General features: G+C 41.0%; 1 protein-coding gene and 1 pseudogene across 2 annotated transcripts; one reads left to right on the top strand and one right to left on the bottom strand.

Moving 5' to 3' along the window:
• Nucleotides 1-587: 587 nt before the first annotated feature.
• Nucleotides 588-25,273, bottom strand: ZNF582 (zinc finger protein 582). Of its 2 annotated transcripts, none has more exons than XM_068529322.1 (5): nt 24,987-25,273; nt 23,599-23,687; nt 21,813-21,939; nt 21,469-21,564; nt 588-2,467 (listed from the first exon to the last, which is right to left on the bottom strand). In XM_068529322.1, the coding sequence occupies exons 1-5, from the start codon at nt 24,997-24,999 to the stop codon at nt 1,416-1,418; spliced, it is 1,377 nt and encodes a 458-aa protein (XP_068385423.1). In that variant the 5' UTR covers nt 25,000-25,273; the 3' UTR covers nt 588-1,415. The 2 variants fall into 2 exon arrangements, with proteins under 2 accessions (XP_068385423.1, XP_068385422.1); XM_068529321.1 differs by lacking the exon at nt 588-2,467 and adding an exon at nt 10,967-13,502.
• LOC137753550 (solute carrier family 25 member 36-like) lies at nt 13,675-14,983 on the top strand (annotated as a pseudogene).
• Nucleotides 25,274-25,766: the final 493 nt, after the last annotated feature.

Raw genomic sequence — 25,766 nt, 5'->3', positions numbered from 1 at the left:
CCTGGCTCTCATAGGTACTCAACATTTTTTTGTAATTTGGGAGGTTGAGGACATCTGCAAATCTTGGTTTCTGTTTATATATTGAAATTATGCAAGATTCAGAAAAGGAGCTGATGAATCTGCATGTTTTCAAACTTGGAAATTTGTATCATAGATATTTTCTATACACTTACAGTTTGGTAAATCTTTGCTGTTAACAACTGATAATATTACAGTTAAAAAAAAACACTTAAGTGGATTCCCTATAAAATCTGTCCTTTTCTAATATTCAGTCAACTCTGGAAAACTTAGTTTTTTCTTTATAGGAAGTGAAGTATATATAAATTTGAAATTTATTGGTATCAAAAATGTAAAGCATTCAACCTTATTTTTGAATACTCTTTATGTGTGTTATTACATCCTCGTTTTTAACAATACTGTAGCATACTTTTACGAAATTTATAAGTGCTTATATTTTCTTTTTAAAGAAAAGGCTTCAAGGTTAATAAAACCTACTTCTCTGTTTAAATTTCAATTAATTTTTTTTCTTAATTCTGTCTGTTGGTGAGTTATGTTCATTTTCTACCTTTTCGAGGTCTCTGGTTCACTTATTATTTACATTGTTTGTAGTTTTCTTATCTATAAATGCATTTAAAGTAACTTTGAGTATAGATATGGTCACATCCCACGGGTTTTGTTTTATACTGCTCATTCACTTCATCGTGCTCTCATTGTTTCACTGAAGGAGAAAATAGGTAGTATGTAACATAAATATTTTGTTAATGTCTAATTTATTACATTTTTACCTGAGCTATAGCCCTATATGATTTGTTACAAACTTCTCCACACCTTCCTCAACTTGATAGTTAAATGTTTAACTGTTGTTTTTAAATGTGTGGTGTTTTATTCACTGTGTATTTTCTGATGCACAATAAAGGATGAATGGGGATTTTTTTAAAACTTACATTCTTCAAATATGAATTTTCTGATTAAAAGAGACTTATGGCTAAAGAACTTCCCACATACCTGACATTCACAGGATTACTTTCTCTTTTGCTTTCTTTTATGTAAGTTAGAATTAGCTTAAACTAAAGGGTTTCCAAAATTTCTCTACTTTGATGGTTGCTAGCCAGCATGAATTTTCCAATTACTAATAATTGATAGGTAGTGTTGGGAAGCTTTGCTACATTATCATATTAATATGGTCTTTAATGTTGAATGTGATGGTGATGAATCTGCTGATGAATGTAACATGAATTGAACCAAAAAGCGTTTCCACGTTTCACAAGGTTGTACATAATTAGCTGATGTTCCTTGAGGGATGAGACCAGTGAAGTCTTTGCTTCACTTATTTATAGGGATTTTCCATAGCATGAATTCCTTAAAGTTGAGGAAGATGAGAGTGCCCGAAGGCCTTCCCACATTTCTTACATACATTAGGAATGAATTTTCTTATGTCGAGTAAGTTGTGAGCACTGACTAAAGGCTTTCCCACATTCCTTGCATTCATAAGGCTTCTCACCGGTGTGAATTATCTGGTGTTGTTTAAGCTGTGAGCCCTGCCTAAAGTCCTTCCCACATTCATTACATTTATAGGGTTTCTCACCAGTATGAATTCTTTGGTGGTGGTTAAGCTGTGAGCCCTGCCTAAAGGCTTTCCCACAAACCTTACATTTGTAAGGTTTCTTACCAGTATGGATCCTCTGATGTTGAGGAAGATATGAACGATGGCCAAAGGCCTTTCCACATTCATTACATTTATATGGCTTCTCACCAGTATGGATTCTTTGATGTTCATTAAGTTGTGTGATACCTCTAAAGGCCTTTCCACATTCCTTACAGACATAGGGCTTTTCTCCAGTATGAATTCTCTGATGTTTAATAATCAGTGATAAGTAACTGAAAGCTCTTCCACATTCAGTACATTGATAGGGTTTTTCACCAGTATGAGTTCTGTGATGCACGTTAAGTTGTGAGAGCCGAACAAAGGTTTTTCCACAATCCTTACATTCATGGGGTTTCTCACCAGTATGAATTCTCTGATGTCTGGTAAAGAGTGAAACAGAACCAAAGGCCTTTCCACATTCTGTACATTCATAGGGTCTTTCCCCACTATGAGTTCTCTGATGTTGAGGAAGATAGGAACGGCGATGGAAAGCCTTCCCACATTGCTGACATTGATAAGATTTCTCACCAGTATGAATTTTCTGATGACTAAGAAGACATTTCTTCTGCCAAAAACCTTTTCTACATTCATTACACACATAGGGTCTACTTCCAGGTGGAACGTTATGAAGCAGGTTATGGGATGTTTGCTGTCTCAAAGCAGGTATTTCTTCATGAGTGATTATGACTTGACTGGAACTACCTTCCTCATTTCTGTGATATGTTTCAAATGTGCCTTCACATTCCCAGTCATCTTGGAAACTGGGGTTCTCAGGATCTTTGTTTATAAATTTTTCCATTTTCTCCCGTTGGGATACCCAATCTGAAAAATAATGAAAAAGCAGAGATGCTTTAGTTCCTGGTGTCAGTTAGAGCTTCTTTAGTAGAAATAGTTTTAAACTGAAAATAATGCTTATGAAAAAAGTTAAGTGTTCCATACAGCTCCCAAATGTGACTAAGCAGTTCCTGTTCTCCAAAATCCCCAGAGTTCCTGCTTTAGCAGGAAGGATGCAGCCAATCAGCAATGCATGCCTGAAACATTGATGGGATACTAGGTGGGCTCTGACCTGAAAGAGCTGCCCCCATGGCTGCAAGGACCAGACACAACCTCATCAGAGCAGCACGCAGGATGAGGTTGGGTGCCCTTGGCCAAGGAGCAGTGCACAAGCCCAAACCGGGAGCAAGAACAAGATAACAGCATATATTGAGAGAGGACATAAGTATGGCTTAAAATGCATCAAGAGATCAAGGAAGAAACAAAAAATCTTAACTGCTGAAAGGAAAACAAACCAAGCAAAGGACACTGACAAAGAACTAAATATAAATTCTAGCAATTGAAAGTACAGTGACTGTAGTTAGTTTTGTCAACTGGCATTCAGTATCCATTCCCACCTCCTAGTTGGCCTTCCTCTACTTAGGCTGGGAAAGTAATTTTCCAGCTCCTGGCACTGAGGACTCTGAAGGGAACTAAGTTTCCACCCTTTAGGTGCACTTGTGTGAAATTCAGATGACAGAAGCAACATTTTCTGCTACTTTGGCTATCAAAAGGTGGTTGCTGGCCTCTTCACTCCAGTTTCGAAGTATGTGTGGCAGCAGTGGTGGTGGTTTCATCGCCTTACTTTCTGATCCCAGATCATAGCTAAGGCAGTGTGCACTTGAAGGTGGTGGTCCTAGTGGCAGCTCCTGCGTCTCTACATCTTGGCTGTGGCTGAGGTAGCACATCTTCCGAAGATTCAGTGTTGCCACGTTCTGGAGGGCATTTCTGGAGAGCCAGCTCCTGTAACCCTTCTAACAGTTTTTAAGCACCCATTTCCCATATTTTATATCTTTAAATACTTTCCTAATTTAAAAAAGACATACACATACACAGTCTTAATACTGATCTTAAGAAATTAGGAAAAAAACAAACCAGGATTTCAGGAGAAGATAAGCCAGAGCAACCCTTCCACTAAAAACACATTTAAAAAATAAAACTTACACCAAAAAATCTTTATCAAAGATCTGAAAAAAATAGCCCAGAATTACCAGGCAAAAATCTAAGGAAACTTGAGCTACCAACTCAAAGAGTACTGAAGCTGGTTTGCCCTGAGTACCAATCCTAATTTTAGTTGTCTTAGTCCATTTGGGCTGCTGTAACAAAATACCACAGACCGGGTAAGTTATAAACAACAGAAAATTTTTTCTCACAGTTCTGGAAGCTGGGAAGAATGAGCTCAAGTTGCTGGCACTCAGTGTCTAGGAAATAAATTCTTATGTTGAGCCACCATATTTTGGAGTCAAGCTAAGTTTGCAGCTTAGCTTGAGCCATAAGACAAAAGTAAAGTCAGTTTAAGATGGCATGCGAAAGGAGCCTCATTTTCTCTGTAAACCTTTGAGAAAAGAGTTTAGAAGGAAAACCTCTGAAAGCCAAACAGGTGAGGTGTTGTTTTTTTTTTCCCCCTACAATGGCTTACCCCTTCTTCACTCAGCTACTAGGCCGCTGTCTCTTCACCACCAACAGCTATTCCCTTGTTCCAACGATCGATCACACTTGGCTTAGAATTGCTAAACTTTCCACATAGGAAAATGAGTGGGACCTGGTCATGCTATTGCTATCCAAATGCCCAGTCCCTTGAGGGGACATGGATACAGCAAAGTAAAGAGAATGGCTTGAAAAATCAGGAAGGTGAAGTTTCAGAAGTAACTCAGACCTATTTCCAGCTTTACAAATCTCAAACTGTTGCTTCCAAAATGCAGTCAGACACTTTAGCACTTCCCTGGAGGGTCAAGAGGGAGGAATCATGATGCTCAGGTGATAGTGAATTATGAGAGGACGGTCTTAACCAACAGCTGAGACTCCTGTCGTTCTCCAGTTTGTATACATCCCTCTGAGTGGCTATGTGTGGGAGGAGAGGGAGGGAATTAGCCACCCACACACACTCTGCTCAAGTGGAGTTGATGGCCACATCTTTGTGGCTATCCTGATAAGAAAAACTAACATTTTTAGACTTCGAGAGCTGAGTGACCACATGACCCTGAGAGGAGGGGCAAATTTACCTCAGAAAGGGAAAGAGGGCACTATAAAAAATTTTTCTCAGATAGCCTTAATGTATTGAGTCCAATACTAGTTAAATAAATCACCTAACAAACACCCATGGATTTACTCATTTAAAAAAGTATTTGAATGTAATCTGCAAATTTCTTTCTGACAATGCAATTTAAATACAATTATTTTTTGAGAACACATACATCATTGTGAATGTTTAACATTACCACAGACATTTTCCCTTGTTCTGAAAAATTCTTCAAACATAATTTTTATTAACTGTAGAGTAATCCACCACATGAATGGACATGAGATTCACGTGTAAGTCTATGACTTGCCCAGTCATTCTTGATTGTAGGGCACTCCTTTTAGATAAGACCTTAAGGTCTTTCCCAGAATCTGCTTCTAGACCAGTGGTTCCAAATTTCTGAGAGGTGGTATACATATATTGAGTCTAAACAGGGTGAGACTGCTGGGGTTGGAAGGGCAGCTGCACCAGTATCCTTAACTTCTCCATGCCTCAGTTCTCTAATCTTTAAACGGGATAGGTGACATTATGTACCTCAAAGTGTTGCTGTGAGGACTGAATTATGTGCTTACTATATTATAGTGCTTGCTACATAGTGATTAGCAAATATATATATGTGTATATATAAATCTGTATGTATATATACACACACATCTATACCTACAGATCTTTCTTCCTCAGTTTACTATGGGGTTATGGCCTGATAACCCCATGGTAAGTTGAAAATATTCTAAATCGAAAATGCAATTAATACACCTAACCTACTGAACATCATAGCTTAGCCTCGCCTACCTTAAACGTGCTCAGACCACTTATATGAGCCTACAGTTGGGCAAAATCGTCTAACACAAAGCCTATTTTATAATAAAGGGTTGAACATCTCAGGTAACTTATTGACCACTGTACTGAAAGTGAAAAATAGACTGGTTGTAAGTGTATCCGTTGTTTACCCTCAGAACCTCCTGGCTGCCTGGGAGCTGCAACTTGCTGCTGCCCAGCATCATGAGAGCATCACAGAGCATAGCACTAGACCAGGAAAGGGTCAAAATTAAAAATTCAAAGTAGAGTTTCTACTGAATGCATATCGCTTTCACGCCATTGCTAAGTGAAAGAATCCTAAACTGAACCATCGTAAGTTGGGGACCATATGTATATATAGATATCTATATCGACATGTATCAGATCTATTTATCAATGGATATCAGTCAGTCTCTATCTTTCTCTAAACACACACACACTCTCTCTTCCTGAACTAACTCTAGTCAGGCTCCTCTAGGCCCCAGTCTTGGGCTCTGTCCTTCACCCATTTAGTCCAGTTTTAGGAAGAATTCCCCTAGGTCAGTTTATCAAGAACACCACCACCCGCCCCCATCCTTAACATGTCATCACTCTCGCCAGCCCTCAGCAAGAATCCTATCAAGTCTTTTTAGCCAGATTCTCCCTCTTACCCTTGATGGTTCGTTTTAGTAACCGTATATCCAGTGACACCGCCCCCCTTCACTATAAATCCCCACTTGTTCTTGTATTTGGAGTGGAGCCCAGTTATGGACAAAGGTCTCTCACCCTACGGCAATAATTCCTGAATAAAGTTTGCCTTGAGAAGCTTTCGATTCTGTCCGGCTCTGGTATTTTTTGACAATATACTGGGGAAGGCTCAGATAACTTTGGGAATCCATACAACTATAGTCCTCTTCCTAAGAGAAAAAAAAAAAAAGGCAAAACTGCCCCAAACCTTAGGTGGTTTGTGGGGTCTACGAATCCCAGATTAAGAATCTTTAAGAAGGAAAAGACGCTGGGATCCATTTGTGGCTGGACACATTCCCTGCCGCCATGGTCTCTGAGAAACGTAGTCCAGAAGCAGGATAGCCAGAACTTGGTCATCCCATAACCATCCCCGAATCCCCAAAATACCTTCCCTGCCACCTATAAAGAGCTCGGCCCCGGGCCCGGGCGGAGCGGAACGTCGACCCGCTCTAACGCGGAAACAATCTCCCGGAAGCAAAACGCGCGAAGGCGCCGCAGACGAACCAGCTTCTAAACTCCAGGGAGCTTGGGCTCCTCAGCTGGAGAACACGGAGGCATCCGAGAGCGGCCCCACCGCAGTGCCTCCTGGGAAATGTAGTCCAGAGCCGGAGGGCCGGTCGCCCGAAGAATGCTGGGAAGACAAACCCGGACCGTGATTGGGCCCCGGCTGCAGTTGGCTTTTGGGAGTGCAGTTCGGCGTGTCGCCCTGGTCAAGCTGGAGCCCGGTCTTCCATCTCCTCAACCCTGGCCCCGTCTGACCGCCCAGAACCGAATCTTCCTCCGTGAGTTCTGCCTGTAGGCCATGACCTGTCCTGCGTACTGCTCCGGGTATGAGCTGTGGGGCAGCCTGTGTGTGACAGAGGGGAGGCTGTGGGTCTGTGACGTGAGACGGTTTGGTCCAAGACGGTGCCAGTGACTGAGGGTGGGGAGAGGCAGGTGAGTGGATACACCTGCCTCTGTGTGGGTGGCGGATGGGATTCTGCGACCGTAGCGGAGCGTGACCGTGCGAGGAGGGCTTTGTATGTGACGTGTCTTTCTGTGTGACCACAGGTCTTAGAATGTGTGGCCTTGGTTATGTGTGAAAAGTTGGTGTGACTCTCAACCTTCCTTCAGTCTATCAGTGTGACCGGAGTTGTTCAGAAACTGTGTAGGTTTAAGATAATAACATGAATGTGGGTTTCTGTTCGGTTGCCTGTGGGATTGTGATAACTACTTACAGGTTTGCTTTCCCCATTTACAACTAGAGTAATAACTCCAAATTTCTTATTACCCTGAAGTTCTGCAGCAAAGCACAAACATAAAACATGATAAAAACACGACTTTTACATTAAATAAACTCAAAATTATTATAGAGAAAAATTCAAAAGCAGCCTAAAATGTTAAAACATGAAGATGGGTTTCAAAACAATTTCTTATCAATAGTATGGTACGGCCTGTCTTGGCTCTGCCCCAAACACCACAGTTAGTCATTTCCTTTTGCTGATTGGAATGTACCTGCAGAAATTCAGGAAGCCTTGGACTGCAGAATTAGCGTTACCCATCCTGAAGCGCTCATCTAGAATATACATGGCCTGGTCTGCCCACTCTCTGAGGAAGGACGCTTTCCCTCAGAAGGTCTCGAAGCTTGCCCAAGGCAGCAGTTCCTCCCTGAGCCAGACCCAGAACTCAGTTTCTATCCCTTAATATAGTTTTGTTTTCATCTGGCCTCATGGCTTCTGTGATGTCATGAAGCAAATGTCTGCTATCTCTGGTATTGCTTTCTTTAAGGAGTTTACCACCTTGATTCCACCCATATGGGGCTGGAATAAATAGAGGAACATTTCCTTGTAGGCCTTGTATTTCATGGAAGGAAATTTTAGAGTCACAGAGATCTGACTGTAAATACCAACTCAACCACTCACATTCTACAAGTCACTTGTAGTTTGTGGTTTTCAGCAAGTCACTTTTCTACATCTGTCTTATTTTTTCTCCTACAAAGAAAATCTGACTGCAAGGTTATTTTGAGGAATTACTATTACTGATATTAAAAGTGATAAGTTAGCATAAAGAGGTTGAATCTCACACTTTAGTTGTTACTGCATCCCTTTTACATCTTCAAGTTTTTGAGTCAAATATTAAAGATTTTTAAGCAGAAATAAAAGAGGACAATTGAGAAGTACTAAACAGTATTTAGAAGAAAATTATCTTGGGCTAAAAAAAAGACATGAGATATTTAAACATATCCTGCTAAGTTCCTGAATTCTAAGGATAGAAAGAAACTCTTGCCAGATGCTGGGATGGAAGCAGTTACTGTGGTAGGCAGAATTATGGCCCTCCAAAGATGTCTACATCCTAATCCCAGGAACCTGTGGGTATGTTTTTACATGGCAAGAGGGAATTAAGTAGCAAATAGAATTAAGGTTGTTAATCAACTGACTAAGGGACAAGATTATCCTGGGTTGTCCAGATGAGCCCAATATAATCACAAGGGTCCTTAAAGGTGAAAGACGGAGGCAGAAGAGTCAGTGTCAGAATGATGCAATGTGTGAAAGACTCAGCTGGCTACTGCTGGCTATGAAGATGGAAAGGGGCCACACCAAGGAAGGTGGGTAGCCTCCAGAAGCTGAAAAGGCTAGGAAATAGATTCTCCCATAGAGCCTCTAGAAGAGAACACAGCCCTGTCAAGACCTTGATTTTGGCCCACTGAGACCTGTTTCAGACTCTGACCTCCAGATAATAAATGTGTGTTGTTTTAAGCTGCTAAGTTTTGATAATTTGTTACAGCAGCAACAGGAAATGAATACATCCCCATAAGCTAAAAGAAACAGACTAGCATTGGGTTCCTCTTCTAGAAGATCAGAAGCCAGAATTCAGTGAAGTGACATCTCTGGATTACTGAGAAAAAAACTATAATCCAAGAACATTCGACTAACCAAAAATATAATTTGTGAAGGTCCAAGAAACTCTTTTGGACATATAAGGATTCGGAGAATACCAACTATATAACATTTATTGAGATAAATATAAATACTCAGTAAAATAGTCTAACCAAATTGCATTTGAAATAAATCTGTTACCTCAAGACAGGGGAAAACAGTAAAAAAACAGTGGCCAGCAATGAATGTTACTCTGAATACTATATTTAAGTTTAAATGGAAACCATGAAAGGGTCTGACAGTAAGTAATATAAGCATCAAATACAGTAAGTCCCCTACATACGAACCTTCAAGTTGCAAACTTTCAAAGATGCAAACATGCATTTGCATATCCAATCACGTAAGTTAGTTTCATGTGTCTGGCGTACATTGTCATGTGTATGCATCCTCTCCAAGTGGTTGTGCTTTTGTGTACTTTACTATGCAGTACTGTGTAGAGTACAGTAGTACAGTATCTTTATTTTAAGCCCAGGATGTCTGGAAGCAAGCGTAAAAGCAGCGGTGATGAAACTGGTAAGAAGCGCCAGCTGTTGTACTGTACTACAATACTTTTCAAGGTACTGGAAGATAAAAACTTTTATTTTTGTGTTTGTTTTTTATGTATTATTTGTGTGAAAAATATTATAAACCTATTACAGTACGGTACTATATAGCCGATTGTGTTAGTTGGGTACCTAGGCTAACTTTGTTGGACTTACGAACAAATTGGGTTTACGAACATGCTCTCGGAACGGAACTCGTTCGTATGTAGGGGACTTACTGTAAATAAGAGTAAAACTAAAAGCTTTGGACTATGAGTTTCCATTAGGTTAGTAAAATGGAGGAAATGTTAAAGAACAGGCTGTGAAGGAATGGAAAGAGAAAGCAAGGATGGTCTCTTCTCAGAGGAGAGCAGCAAAGAAAAACTAATGATGGGTTAGAAAGTATAACAGTGCTCTCATTCTTCCCAATAATGATTAAGAATGGGGAGATAACCACTACCCTAAGCATAGTGGGAAGTTCCAATTTAGCAAGAGAAAAGGAACATGAGGAAAAGACCAAGAAAACATAAATAGTACAAAGTAAAATGAAAGGAATAAGGTGGAGTTATTACACTAAATAAAAATGTGAATTTCCCTACAGAAAAAGAAATTTGTATTTTGAGTTATTAAAAAATTAGCTATAGGTTTTTTTATAAGAAATAACTAAAATGACAGGGGTTGAAAATAAATGGATGGGCAAAAACATACCAAGTAAACAAGGATAAATCATTATTATTAGTGTTACACAGTATGGAAATAAAATACCAAAAGGATTATACTAGGCCAAGGTTGGCAAACTTCTTATCTAGAGGGCCAGATAGGAAATAAATAGGCATTGTGGCCATAGTCCTTGTTGCAACCACTCAGCTCTACTGTTGTAGACAATATGTAAATAAATGAACATGACTGTGTTCCAATAAAACTTTATTTATAAAACAGGCAGCAGGCCAGATTTGGTTTGTTGACCCCTACACTTGGCAGAGTAGGATATTGTTAAGTGATAAAAGTATGATTCTTAAATAGGGGTTAAGTTATATGTCTTTATAGGTCCAACAACATAAAGTAAAAAATCTCTGGATATTCAAGATTGTGGTTAAAAAATTCAATTTTAGGAAATTCTGATCCAGTATACCAAATTATGTAAGAATGTGGAGAATTTTATCATTATAATCTGGCTTAAATAGAACCTTGTATCCAAAAAAGAATATACATTATTTTTCAATGTTATGGAGCATATACAAAAATCAATCCTGTACTTAGCCACAAAGAAAAATGTTAAATACAAAAAAGTAGATACTTTCAGGCCACATTTACCAATCATAATAAAATAAAACTTGAAGTTACATCATTTAGGATGCTTTCAGCTGCAAGTTTACAAAATATCCAACTAAAAGTAACTTCAGCAATAAAGGTTTATTTTTCTTAGATAACAAGGCATCTAAGAGACAGTTCCAAATTGGCCTCATAGCTCAGTGTTAGGGTGCTGGGTCAGCTTCTTTGAGGTCCTCTCTTTTCTGCTCTTGGTTCCAAGATGGCTGCAGCAGCTCCAGGCATCAAGTTCTCAGAGGAAAATGTTTAAAAGCAAGAAATGAAAAGAGGAGGGAGTCTTCCTAATGTATCTGTCTCTTCTGAATGAGGAAGATCTTTCCCAGAAGGCCCTGTAGATCCCTAGAACATACTGGCCATACACTGGAACATCTGGGCCATCTTGAGCTGCAAAGCGGGCTGAAAATTAGCATGTGACATCTGCAGCTTCTAAGACGACACAGATGCTGCCAATAGGAATGGGAATTGGGTATGGCTGCTAGGTAGGCAACCAACCCCTTCTGTCTGTGATAAGTTATAAAAGATAATATAAAACAACCTGGAAACTAAGAAACAGTCTCCTAAATTTAGTTTACTCTTGGATCAGAGAGAAATAAAAAATGAGATTGTTGTAGGATAACCACTTCCTATTTCATCATTTTCTGTTTTTGCTTTCTGTTAATTTATTCATCATCAGGGTGTTTGGTATTCTCTTTTCTGGCTTCTTAAATAGTACATTTAGTATATTTGAGTACTGTCTTTCAGGTTTTCATGTTTTGCATATAATTAAAGGCCGTAAAAGTTCCTCTGAGTAACTTCAGCCACATCACACATTTCTTGACATGTAAAAACTCTCATTGTCATTCTGTTCATTACCACTGATGGTAACTGCATGACTTAGTTTCTTGTTAACCCAAGAGTAATTTGGCTGTTTTGTTTTTTTTTTCTTTTTAATTGCCAATAAAATTCACACTTGGCTATTGTTAAAATTATTACACTGTGGTGAGAAAATGTGATTCTGGTGTGTGTTAGAGACAAAATTTTTTCCAACCTTTTCATCTTTGACAATCATGGTCTAAAAAATTTGCATCCATGTAATTTTTCTTCAATATGAATTTTATTACTCAGGATAAAGGACAACTCTGAATAAAGGAATTCTCACTTGCATTACATTCTTCAAGTCTTTCTCCAAGATATAAAGAGTAAGTTGTGATTAGCCTAAGCTAATGGACTCTTCCCATTATTTCCATTCATATGGTTGCTTGCTAACATAAATTCTCTGATGATTAATAAGGGATAAGTGCTGATGGAAGGTTTTTCTACATTTATTAAATTCACTTGTGTTTCTCTATTATGTATTCTCTGATGTTGAACGGTAGTTGAGTCATGATTTAAAGTCCTCCCACATTCCTTATATTCATAGGGCTTTTCCTCAGTATGAATTACCTGATGTTGAATCAGTTGTGAGCAATGGCTGAAGGCTTTCCCACATTCCTTACATTCATATGGTTTCTCACCCGTGTGAATTCTATAATGTACAGTAAGATGTGAGACCCGTTTGAAAGCCCTACCACATACCTTACATTGGTAGGGTTTCTCTCCTGTGTGAATTCTCTGATGTTGCTTAAGTTGTGAGTTCACCCTAAAGGCCTTCCCACATGCCTTACATTCATAGGGTTTTTCACCAGTATGAATTCTCTGATGTCGAATAAGAGTTGAGCCTTGATTAAAGGCCTTCCCACATTCTTTACATTCATAGAGTTTCTTGCCAGTGTGAATAGTGTGATGTTGAATCAACTGAGAACGATGACTAAAGGTCTTCCCACATTCCTTGCATGCATAGGGTTTTTCACCAGTATGAATTCTATAATGTACTTTAAGATGTGAGATCCGATTGAAGGCCTTGCCACATTCCTTACACTGATAGGGTTTCTCACCAGTATGAATTCGTTGATGTTCAATCAACTGTGAGCTTCGACTAAAGGCCTTTGCACAATCCTTACATTCATAAGGTTTCTCACCAGTATGAACTCGCTGATGTTGTATGAAATTTGAACCAGAATTGAAGGCCTTTCCACATTCCTTACATTCATACGGTTTCTTGCCAGAATGAATATTCTCGTGTTGAATTAGTCGTGAGCCATATTTAAAGGCCTTCCCACATTCCTTACATTTGTAGGGTTTCTCATTAGTATGAATCCCTTGATGATTAATAAGGAAGTCCTCTTGCCAGAAGTCTTTTCTACGTTCATTATATCCATAGGGTTTTTCTCCAATATGAATTTTCTGATAAAAAGTAAGAGATGCTTGCTGGTCAAAAGTGGACATTTCTTCATTATCGATTATCATTTGACTCAAATGTCCATCTGGATTTCCCTCTTGCCTGTCAAACTGACTTCTGCATTCCCAATCATCTTGGAAACTTGAGCACTCAAAACCATAACTTGTAAGGCTTTCCATTATCTGCCACCGGGGTGATTGTACTTCATAACTGTGCTGCTTTGGAGATAATACCTTAGTATCATACCTGGACTCCAGTACTGAAAAAGAACAAAACAAGTATGTATTTGTTTTTTCCTTTTCCAGAAAAAGTAACTTCTATAGTAAAAACTGGAAAGTTCAGACTCAGGATTGTATCTGTAAGCTCTTGAATGTGACTAAGAAATTAGAAAATGGAGTAGAACAGAGAAAGAGGAAATAGCATAAATTGAGATGAATGAGGTAATCAGAGAGATTTTAAGAGTAGTTCTAAAATGTTAGTGTGGCTCAGAATCACCACTGAACCATGGTTTTAAAAAATGAATATTTCAATGAAACCCTAGAAAAGACACATATGAGTAACAGAAAGCAAATCATTTGTTGCCAGGGGCTGGGGGGTATGAGTAATTTTGTGGGAAAGAGCATAAGGGAACTTTTCAGGGTGATAAATATGTTCTCTGTCTTTTCTGTGGTGGTGGTCATGTAAGTGTATACATTTGTTAGTAGCCACTAAAATATTGTACTTAAGATGCATGCATTTAATTTAATATAAATTATACCTCAATAAAGTAGACTTTTAAAAATGATGGAGAGGGGTGACTGGATACTCCTCTGGCCAGAGGAACATGATGGTGCATCTGCTTGACAGGGGATGTGGTGGTATAGGAGGGCTATTTTCACATGTCCACTGGAAGGTGTAATAACACAGCTGTGGTCTTCTGCTGTGATGCTTTCTGTCTCTGAAGTTTAGCTGAACACCGTGGCTAGAGCTAATGTCAGCTGGACCAGTCTCTCCTGGACTTTTCCACTGCCTAAAAGTGACCTTGGAAAAAGGAGGGCCTTGTTCCTTGTTTAGAAGATTAGGCCCAAATTTAATGGGGGTGGCCTCTTCCAGAGCAATATTCTTTGCTGGTTATTCAAACTGCAAGGAAAGGCTGAATGGTGTATTTGATCTTGATTCTACCTGGTACATGATTTCCATACAGTGGCCCGTTTTACTGCAATCACAGAAATCAGTCCCATTTAGTTAACAAAGAATTGGTTGCAGCTTCATGCAAGGAACTATGGGCAAAAGTGAATGGGTGCTTTTGAATGTGTTCATAAGTTATAGACAGAAGGCCAAAGGGGACTTTATTGGGGCACGTCTGCTTCCTGTGGTAGCATATCAGAGACCACTATTGGTTTTTTTGTGAAATTATTAAGCAAAAACTACTGAAATAAAAGATTACTTTGACAATGCAAGATGATGAAAAGTCTGTGAAAGAAGTATCAATTTTCTGGGAATGATGCTGCTGTCACCTCAGAAATTTGCACCACGTGAAGTTGTAAGAACAAAAAGAATGAAAAGAGCAAAAAGTAGAGGTATTGTGTGAAAAGAGCAAAAGTAGAGGTATTTTTTCAGACACCATGTTTGGTTGTTGAAGAGGGAAGCTCTCTTTACGGGTCTCTTTACTGTGCTCTAACAACTGTGCTAAGACAGATTCCAAACACATCCATTACAATGGCCACCTATGAACTGGTGGTCCATCTACTCAATGGTTAGCAACATCTGGCTGCCATCCTACAAAGAAGGGACCAAAAGATTGCAGTGGACCATGGAATATTAAAGCCAGCCTGGTGGACAGAAGAAAATTAGTTTGGGGATGTAACTATGCCCTAATGGAAATCTGGTTTTAGGAATTAAAGTGATAACACATTACTTGGTCTTTTTGGCAATGTGAAAAAAACTGCTGCCTCTAAGGACATGCCATTAAAAGCACTCCTCTCTCCAAACTGCCATATTTTCTGTCACATCAGACACAGTTGAGTTTTGCTGATTTATGGCGGTCAGAGTACAGTGTTTATTCCATGAGCACTTTGCACTCATCTGAATTAAGCCATCTCTGATCATATATTGTGCTATAACTATACAAAGATAGTACTAATTTTCTAATTTCTGGCTTCTGTTCTACTGCTTGTAAAGTTGCAAAATAGCAACAATAATAATGAGGTCCTCTGTATTATTTTTATATTTTCCTGATAGGATCTGGTGCAGTTTTTAGAAGTTGATTATTTAGCATTAGTAGTTACTGTTTTTAACAACCAATGAAATAATGTCTAAAAATCTTATGTATAGTCTTAGCATTAAAATGTTTTGGTTTCCTCATATGGAAACTCAAAGGATCCCAAATGGCCTAAATAATCTTGAAAAGGAAGAACAAAGTTGGAGGCCTCTCTCACTTCCTTATTTCAAAGCATATAAAGAGCTACAGTAATCAAAACAGTGTGGTACTGGCATAAAAGAAAACATAAAGACCAGTGGAACAGAGAGCGCAGAAGTAAACCCATATACATATTGTCAAATGACCTTCAACGAGGATGCCAAGACCACACAATGAGGAAAGGACAGGCTCTTCAACAAATGGGGCTGAGGAAATTGGATATCCACATGCAAAAGAAAGAAGCAGGACCCTTACTTTATACCACATTTTTAAAAATAACTCAAAATGGATTAAAGACCTAAACCTAAGACCTAAAACTATAAACTAGAAAACATAGGGGAAAAGCTTCATGACACTGCATCTGGCAATGGTTTCTTGGATATGGTACCAAAAGCACAGGCACCAAAAGCAAAAATAGACAAATGGGACTATATCAAACTTAAAAACTTCTGTGCATCAAAGGAAAAAAATCAACACAGTGAAAAGGCAACCTACAGAATGGGAGAAAATATCTGCAAACCATATAACTGGTAAGAGGTTAATAGACAATATAAAGAACTCCTAAAACTCAACAAAAAACCCAAATAACCTGATTTTAAAATGGGCAAAGGACTTGAGTAGACATTTCTCCGAAGAAGACATATAGACGGCCAACAGGCGTATGAAAAGATGCTTACCATCACTAATCATTTGAGAAATGCAAATCAAAACTATAATGAGATACTGCCCCACAGCCATTAGGATGGCCACTATTAAAAAAAAAAAAAAAGTGTTGATAGGGTGTGGAGAAACTGGAGCACTTGTGCACTGTTGGTGGGAATGGAAAATGGTGCCATCACTATGGAAAATAGTATAGTGGCTCTTAAAAAAAGTTAAAAACAGAATTACCATATGATCCAGAAATTCTACTTTTGGGTATATACCCAAAAGAATTGAAAGCAGAATCTGAAAGAGATACCTGCGCACCCATGTTCACTGCAACTTTATTCACAATAGCCAAGAGGCAGAAGCAACCCAAATGTCCATTGACAGATGAATGGATTAAAAAATTGTGGCATATACATACAGCCTTAAAATGGAAGGAAATCCTGTCACATGCTACATTATGGGTGAACCTTAAGGACATCAAGCCAAGTGAAAGAAACCAGACACAAAAGGCCACATATTGTATGATTTATGCAAAATAGCCACAATAAGCAAATCCATAGAGACAGAAAGCAGATTAGTGGTTGCCAAGCACTGGGGGGAAGGGGGAATGAGGAATGACTGCTTAATGGGTATGGGTTTTTTCTGGGGTATGTCTAGGAAAAACACACTTGTCAACACCATTCTACTCTCCATACTTCACTTCTGACACTTCTGGTCACCAAATGTGTGTGGGTTTTTCGCTTACACCAAGCAGCCCTCCGTCTCTCTGGTAGATACTGATTGGGCAACCTACAAATTCATTTCTGACACTATCTTTCTGCAGATCTCACAGATTAAGGGCTCAGTCTCACAAGACTGCCCCTACCAGTGCCCCACCCCCCACAAATGGAAGTTCCCACAACCCCTTCCATGGGTTTTAATCATTTGCTAGAATGGCTTGCAGAATTTAGGAAAACAGTTTACTTAATATATTACCAGTTTATTACAAAGGATGTAACTTACGACCAGCTAGATAGAAGAGATGCATCGGGCAAGATGTGGGGAAAGGCTGTGGAGCTTCCATACCACATCTGGGCACACCACCCTCCCAGCACCTCCATGTGTTCGGCAAACTGCAAGCTCTCTGAACCCCATACTTCAGGGACTTTTATGGAAACCTCACTATGTAGGCATGATTGATCAAATCATTGGCCATCAGTGACTAACTCAACCTCGAGCACCCCCTTCCCTGGGGTTGGGGGTGGAGCTGAGAGTTCCAACCCTTTAATCACATAATTGGTTCCCCTCTCAACCAGCCCCCATCCTGAAGCTATCCAGGAGACCCGAGCCACCAGTCATCTAATTAGCATATAAGAAGACACTTATGACTTCGGAGATTCCAAGGGTTTTAAGACTTGTGTGCCAAAAAACAGGGGTGAAGAACAAATATATATTTCTTATTATAAATCACAATATCACAGGGTGATAAAAATATTCTGAAACTAGATAATGGTGAATGTACTAAATGCCAATGAACTATACACTTTAATAAGTTGAATTTTGTTATGTATATTTTACCATAACTTTAAAAAAATTAGAAAACATTTTCCATAAAAACTATAAATGACCACAACTGGCTCAAGAAATGCAACACTTGAATGTTAGATTCAGTATTCAGTATCAGGAGTTCAGTATTAGGAAACCTATTCATATAATGCAGATTTTGTAGATGGAAAGAAAAAAAACTTAATAAAATATGAAAAGGTGGATCTTCTTTAACCTAATATCCCTATCTCATTCCTATGGCTGATATTATGCTTAATGAAAGACACTAAAAATATTCCTATTAAGGTCAAGAACAAGATTAGTACGTAAAACCCCTCTTAACAGTGTTCTGTGGGTACTACATAATCAGCATCCTAATCAGGCAAGAGAAAAAAACCTGCAAGGTATAAAAATGTAAAAACATTATCACCATTTGCAGATGATATAATCGAATACTTGGAAAGCTCAAGAGAGTTACATAAAAAACTGTCATAAACAATGAGAAAATTCAGTAAGTTGGGTTTGCTACAAAATTCATCTGAAGATGTGAATGGCTTCTGTCATATATAAAAAAATAACCAGTTGGAGTATAAAATGGATGAATGCCATATTAGTCTATACTATAGATTATGCCAGTAACAGCAATAAATATAAACTACCTAGGAATAAATGTAATAAGACACATACAAGATCTATATAAAGAAAATGTTAAAACCTTAATCAGGGATGGACATAAATGAAAGGAAAAGCCTGTCATGTTCTTCAATAGAAGACACCGCATAATAAAATCAGTTTTCTCCTAAATCTATAAATTTACAGTGATCGCAGTAAGAAAAATTGCATGATTTTATTTTTTTTGAAAGCAAATATTCTGATTCTAGGGTTTGGATAGAAAAGTAAATGAGACTAGCCAGGAAAACTCTGAAAAATAAGAATGAAGAGGGACTAATTCTACCAGATATTTAAAACATTTAAACTCTTAATAAATTAAAACCATACTGGTATAGACACATGGTTAGAGAAATTAATGGGCTAGAACAGAAAGTCCAAAAATAGATCCAAATACAGAGGTGATAAAGCAGATGACAAAGGTGGCTTTATACATTAGTGGTGAAGAGATAAATGCTGTTTCAATAAGTGGATAAGAATCTGGAAAATAACATGAAATCACACCTTACACTGGGAAAAATTCCACATGGGTCATAAATTTCATCATAAATAAGCTAGAAAAATATCACAGGAGACTCATAACCTCAGAGGGTGAAGTCCTCTTTAAATATGACACAAATCCACATATCTAAGGAGTAAACAAATTGAGCACCTCAAACAAACAAACACATGCTGTCAAAACTCAAACGACAAAAGCAAAAAAATCTGTTCTGTGACATTTCAGGTGTGGTAGGCAGAATAATGGCCTCCCAGAGATGCCCATGTCCTAATTCTCGGAACCACAAATATGTTAGGTTACACAGCAGCACACAGCTTCTCTCCCCATGTTCACTCCACCCCTGATCTCACCCACTCCAAGGGGCCAACTACCACTTCAACGTGGATGAATCTACGACATCAGTAACGCTTAGTTCTTAGCTTCCCATTTGAAATTCTCTTGAATGCTGCAGAAACTGTTTATGGACATGATTTTGGTCTCGTGTCACACTGTAACTTTGGGTCTAATCAGGGAAGATTTTGCCCGCCCCCCAGGGGACACTTGGCAATGTCTGGAGACATTTTTGGCTTCACAAGTAAAGGGAGGCCAGGGAAGCTGCTAAACATCCTGCAATGCACAGAATGACCCCCCCCTCCACCCTGGCCCCAACAAAGAATTATCCCACTCAAAACGTCAACACCACTGAGGCTGAGAAATCCCCCGTCCAGAACAGGAGGACCCCAGGCAGAAGGGACAGCAAGGGAAGAGGCCTCAAAACAGGAATACGCTTGATGTTTCAAAGCCAGGATGCATACACTTGTATTGTCTGCTTTCGTGCTCCCGTGGCAGAGCTGAGTACTTGCTACAGAGACCACAGAGCGGGCAAAGCCTGAAATACTTACTGTCTGGACCTTTAAACAAGACATTTGCCAACCTCTATGTTAATGGAACAGCAAAGAGGCTCGTGTGGCTGTAACCGAGGCAGCAACATGGAGGGTGGTAGGAAATGAAATCAGAGTGGAGGCTGCAGGGCAGATTCTGTAGAGCAACTTAGTCCAACACAAGTTTCTGTTGATACTGAAAATGTTCTATTCTGCACTGTCCAGTAGGGCAGCCACTAGCTACACAGGGCTACTCAGCATTGGCGCTGCGGCTAGGGCAACTGTGAAATGGAATTCTACGTTTCATTTTAGTTAAAATTTAAAGAGCATGTGTGGCTGATGGCTACGGTACAGACACAGAGCCTTCTAGGCCATGGTATGGGTTTTGGGTTTTCTCTTGAGTGATGGGAAGCTGTGGGCAGGTTTTGAGCAGAAATGTGATACACCCTCACGGAAGTTTTGAGATGGTCCGGCTGCTGTGTGGAGAATGCACCGTAGCGGACAACAGTGCAGGCAGAGGCACGGGGAGGAGGCTACTGCAGTAGTCCAAGTGGTGCTGGGGATGTGGGTGGTAGCAGTGTTGTTTGTTGGTGAGAAGTGGTTAAATTCTGGTTATATTTCAAGGCAGAGTGAAGGATTTCCTGACAGACTGAATACATGTGTGAGACAGAAAAGTCAAGGGTGCTTCAGCAGTCTTTGACTTGAGCAATTAGAATAGAGTCCCCTGTTACTGAAGTGCAGAAGAAATGGGGAAGAATATACTTGTTAGGAAGGATCAAGGACTCCCTTTTGGACTTAAGCTCAAAGTGTCTGGTGAACATCCAAGTGGAGTTGATAAGAAGGCTGTAGGATATAGGTATCTGGAGTTTTAAGGGAGAAGCTGAACGTGAAGGTAATAATTTGTGTTGTCCAAAAGAACTTTCTCCAGTGATAGAAATATTCTATATCTGCATTGTCCAATACTGTAGCCACAAGCCACAAAGTAGCTACGGAACATTTGAAACGTGGCAAGTGCAACTGAGGTACTGAATTTTAAAGTGTATTTAATTGTAGGGAGTTCCCTGGCGGTCCAGTACTTAGGACTCCATGCTTTCACTGCCAAGGGCCCACGTTTGATCCCTGGTCCGGGAACTAAGATCCCACAAGCCACGCGCCATGCCCCCCCCCCCCAAAAGTATTTAATTGTAATGAATTTAAATTTCAATGGCCACATATGGCCAGTGGCTCCATATTAGACAGCACAGGTGTGAGTGGTATATATAGCATGGTCATGGAGAAGGTCCTGGGGAATGGAAATAAACAGAAGAGGCCTAAGTCTGAGCCCTGGGGTGCTCCAGCTTTTACAGAAGATGAGAAGATCCACCAAAGGAGGTTGAGGATGGTTAATGAGGTAGGTGAGAACAAGAAGTAATGATGCCCCAGATACACATAAATGTTTCAGGAAGGAAGGAACAACCACTTTTGTCAAATGCTGCTGATAAGCTAAGGAAGATGATGACCGAGACCAGACCTCTTGAGTTTGGCAACTTGGAAGGAAAATTTTCTAACCCAAAAGGCCTGCCTCCTCGCCAGCCAGCCAGACAGTTATCTGCAGTGGGTTCTCTCTCCCCACACATGCCTCACTCACCTGGGCACTGGCCTCCTGTCACTACTTTCTCCACCATCCAGGGCTCTCTGCCTTGTTCTAGGAAGGAGATCACATCAGGTTTGGAAATGGCAAAACCTGGATGTGAGAAAAAAACATGCCACGCAGTTACGGTCTGGGGCCCCAGAGTTCAGACCCAGGGCCTGGTTATCGAGGAGGGGAAGTTGCAGGACGGGCCAGGGGAACATGTGAGTCACCTGAAGGCTGGGGAAGATGTAGCTTCAGGCCATAGAGCTACCCTTTAACCAATCAAAAGACACCCCAGAATTGACAAGAAGGAACAGATGTGCCCAGGGGTAACCTCCAAACTGACCACATCGCCTTACCCAGTGAGACCAGGTTGCTATAGATCTCCAACATCACATCTCTGTACAAATCCCTCTGAGCAGGCGCCAGCTGTTCCCATTCTTCTTGGGAGAAGACTACGGCCACATCCCTGAACAAGTCTGAACCCTGGAACAACAGGCAGGTATGTTATATGTGTATTTCAAGGAAATGTTTTTCGCTGGGATGAGAGGAGATGGAGGAGGTCTCTACAAGAATGGGGTGTTCTGGCGAAAAAGAAGGCTGGGGCTGGAGGCCTTGGATGTGAACAAGTGACAGGAAAAGATGTGCACAGGTAAAAGAGAGGTTCAAATATTCTTGAACTTCCCTTTTTAATACAAACCAAAGCTCTTGTACTCAGTTCTGGGATGAAAATTAAAATCCAGCCAAATGGAGTTGCTCAGTTGTGACAGTATAATCAAGCACACTGCCTATTCTGTCCTCGGTATATGATAAATTCTCAATGTGAAACCTATCATTTGTACTTTTATGGAGTAACGACAACAAAACCCAACAATTTTTGGTAGACTTTCCCCAAAATGTTTTATTAAAAAATATTTTCTATCTTAGAAAACAGAACTTTCATTTAAGTCAAGAATTGCTTCAAGATGTAGGCTCATTACGTGAAAGCGTATCACAAACATTTTTCCTTATGAGAAAAATCTTCAATGAAGATTACCTTATTAGCTGTACAATTTTCTATCAAGTGAAATAACTGACTCAACCATTCTCTTCCTTTGGATGCAGAGGTCTCCAAGGTCAGATCTCTTAAGGCTGGTTCAAAACTATGACTATCCAGATTCTGAACAATTTATCCATCTATCTGATGGATACTTGGATAGATCTATCTGAACATCTATCCATCTATCTATCTTTCAATCCTCAGCTCTGCACTTTGCTTGCTTTTAAGCTCAAGAAGCAGATGGAGAATGACCAAGATTCCAATGCTCTGTTCAACCCCAAACTGGACCTTAATTTTGGCATCTTAATCTCTCCTAGATTCCCAGCTAAACTTCAGTTACACACCCAGTTGTCAATACAGGAGATGTCACCCCCCCCACGCTGAAATTGAGACCAACCAATACCAGCTTCCCTGCTTTTTTGTGTGTGATCCCTCATCAGTAGCCATCACCATTTCATCAAACCTCAGTTCCTATAAGGGATGCTCTCATTTTGTGTAAGGAAATGGATTTCTTCTCCTTCTGGCCTCCCAGCAAAATAGCAAGCCAACAGAAGATATGGAATGCTATATAGAATGAATCCGTGTGGGCATTGATCAGAGTGCATGGGGCCATGGGAGAGGGTACTAGCTGCCTGGTCTTTTTTTTTTTTTTAATTTTTTTTTTTTTAATTTTTGGCTGTGTTGGGTCTTTGTTGCTGTGCGCGGGCTTTCTCTAGTTGTGGCGAGTGGGGGCTACTCTTCATTGTGGGCTTCTCATTGCAGTGGCTTCTCTGGTTGAGGAGCACAGGCTCTAGGTGCACGGGCTTCAGTAGTTGTGGCACGTGGGCTCAGTAGTTGTGGCTAGCGGGCTCTAGAGTGCGGGCTCAGTAGTTGTGGTGCACGGGCTTAGCTGCTCTGCGGCATGTGGGATCTTTCCGGAGACCAGGGCTCGAACCCGTTCCCCTGCATTGGCAGGCAGATTCTTAACCACTGCACCACCAGGGAAGCCCTGCCTGGTCTTTTTATTCCCTAAAATGGGAACCTCTGAGAACCAGATTCTTGGATGGAACCCAGGTGGGAAGCTTCAGGGTAAGGAAAGCAAATATTTACATGATTTTAAAACTCACAAGGGACATGACTGTCAAAATTTCATGGGTTGATGGATCCTCCTCCTGGTTTCTCTCTTGGGGAAGGGCAGAGTCCTGAGATGGCAGAGCTGAGGGAGGAAAGAGCAAACATGAGAGGCTAGGCTTGCTTCACAGCTCCCAGAATGCCACGGTGACAAATGCCCACCTCCTTTACTCCCCACCCCCCAAAATTAGAGGGAGCTGGGACAAACTGTGGCCTTTACCCAGCTCTACCCTGTTACTGATGCACATCTGAGGTGGGAATGCTCAGACCTGGTCCAGTGACTGAGGATGGTGTCCCAAGGACAAGGAAGGCCGTCCTTAGGCCAGGGAGCAAAGCCTGCCTGATCTGCATCAGCCTAGCCCACAATGAAACCTTCCCAGAACCAAAGCATTTAACTGTCTCATTCCCACAATGTAACACCTTTGGAAGTCTCCCTGGCTCTTACCCTAACTTCCTAACTCACAAAGAACCTTACAGCCATACGTAAGGCCGGGCGGCAGACACCATTTTGTGGACCTTGCCTGAGTCAACAAATGTTTGCAGTGGGCAAATTAGATGGAGCAGGCCCCGTACTCCATTATCATCACATAAACGTGCCCCTACACAGGGATATAACAGTGAGCAAAACTGTGTGCACAATATTTGCTGAAAAAAACAGAACCAAAGATTAGTACCTAACAGTTCACAAGTAGGCAAGTGGTTGAATCATTTTTGGCACAGCCGTATGATGGATGCCAAGCAACTATCAAAAATGATGTGGAACAACATCAACTGACAAATATATTCACAACTGGACCCTTTGTACAACAAGAGAACATTCAGCAAAAGAAGTCAGACCCACCCACCTACTGACACACAGGCTAACCCCCCCCCCCCCAAAAGAAACCAAAACTGGAATGGAAAACCACCAAGTGTTAACAGTGATGCCATTCAACCACTTCCTGAGTTCATCAGTAAAACCACAGTATTTTATAAAAGAGCTTAGGACAGTTCCTGGCATGTTACAAATATTTAATTCTAAGTAATGTGTAAATGAAATAATGATAAGTGTTCCTTAATATCATGTAGTAGAACTTTTTCCATATGACCACTTTTTTTTAAAGCATATTTGTATTATCTATAAATAGTCTATTACAGAGGTGGCCCGTGATTTACTCAACCATTTCCCCACGGCTGGACAAATTTTCAACAAGATCCTCTAAATTGTCTCCAAGTTGCTCCTTCTAAACTAGTGGTTCCAAATCTTCTGGGGTCTTGCAACTCGTTGACAATCTCATGAAACAAGACTTCGCCCCAGATCTTTTAAAAAGCACGCGTAAGAATAAACGCAAAACATCCGTAAGTATTTTCCGGAGGTGGGGACCCCCCCAACAGACACACCCACCTAAGGGGTCCATGGACCCGGGCTATGAGCCCTGACGCCGACAGGGGGCGCAAGCAGGGCGCGCGCCGCGGGGGACGATGGGAAGTGTAGTCCAGAGCCGGGAAAGCCGCACACCGACGATGAAGCGAGACGTTCGTGTTCTTCCCAGGCCTGCGACCCGCCCGGCCGCGGCGCCCAGTCCTGCGTGGACTCCGGAGCGCTTGGCAAGCTCCGAAGCCCCTCACCTGCCGCCTCCTCGGGTCCAGTTGCCCCCGTGGTCGCGCCCCGCGCAGCCCCAGGTGCGCTTCCCCCTCCGTACCGGCGGACTCGGGAGCCGGAAGACAGCGCAGACGCACAAAGCCCCTCGGCTGATGTGTCGCGATTGGGCCAGCGCCGCAGTCTCTTCTGGGAAACGTAGTCTCCAGGCTTAAAGGCCGGAACCAAACCGCAAGGCCGCGTCTCGCGATGCTTCGGGTGGGCGGGGTGCTTGCGTGCGTGGGAGACCGTCGGGGTTACGGCAGAGCGTGTTGGGTTCCCTGAGTCGCAGGGCGAGGGTCGGTCCGTTGGGCCCGTTGTCTGCGTGTGACTGTCTCGCTGATTGCAGGTGAGTGTGTGTGAGTGGGACTGGGCGCGCCGTGTTCGGGTCTCACCCGGTCGTTGAGTGTGTGACTGGGACCGTTAAACGCCAGGTACACGTTTGTGTGTGGCTGTGTGGAAGTGGTATATGACAGAATTCTTCTCGTCTATTGTTAAATCACCGTTGCCGTGGAACAGCTATTTTATTGAAAGACTTGGAGGGAG

The sequence above is a fragment of the Eschrichtius robustus genome, chromosome 19, assembly GCF_028021215.1.
Source record: "Eschrichtius robustus isolate mEscRob2 chromosome 19, mEscRob2.pri, whole genome shotgun sequence".
NCBI classification, from domain to species: domain Eukaryota; kingdom Metazoa; phylum Chordata; class Mammalia; order Artiodactyla; family Eschrichtiidae; genus Eschrichtius; species Eschrichtius robustus.
Note: the sequence above shows the minus strand (reverse complement) of the source record. Positions and strands in the feature narration are given on the sequence as shown.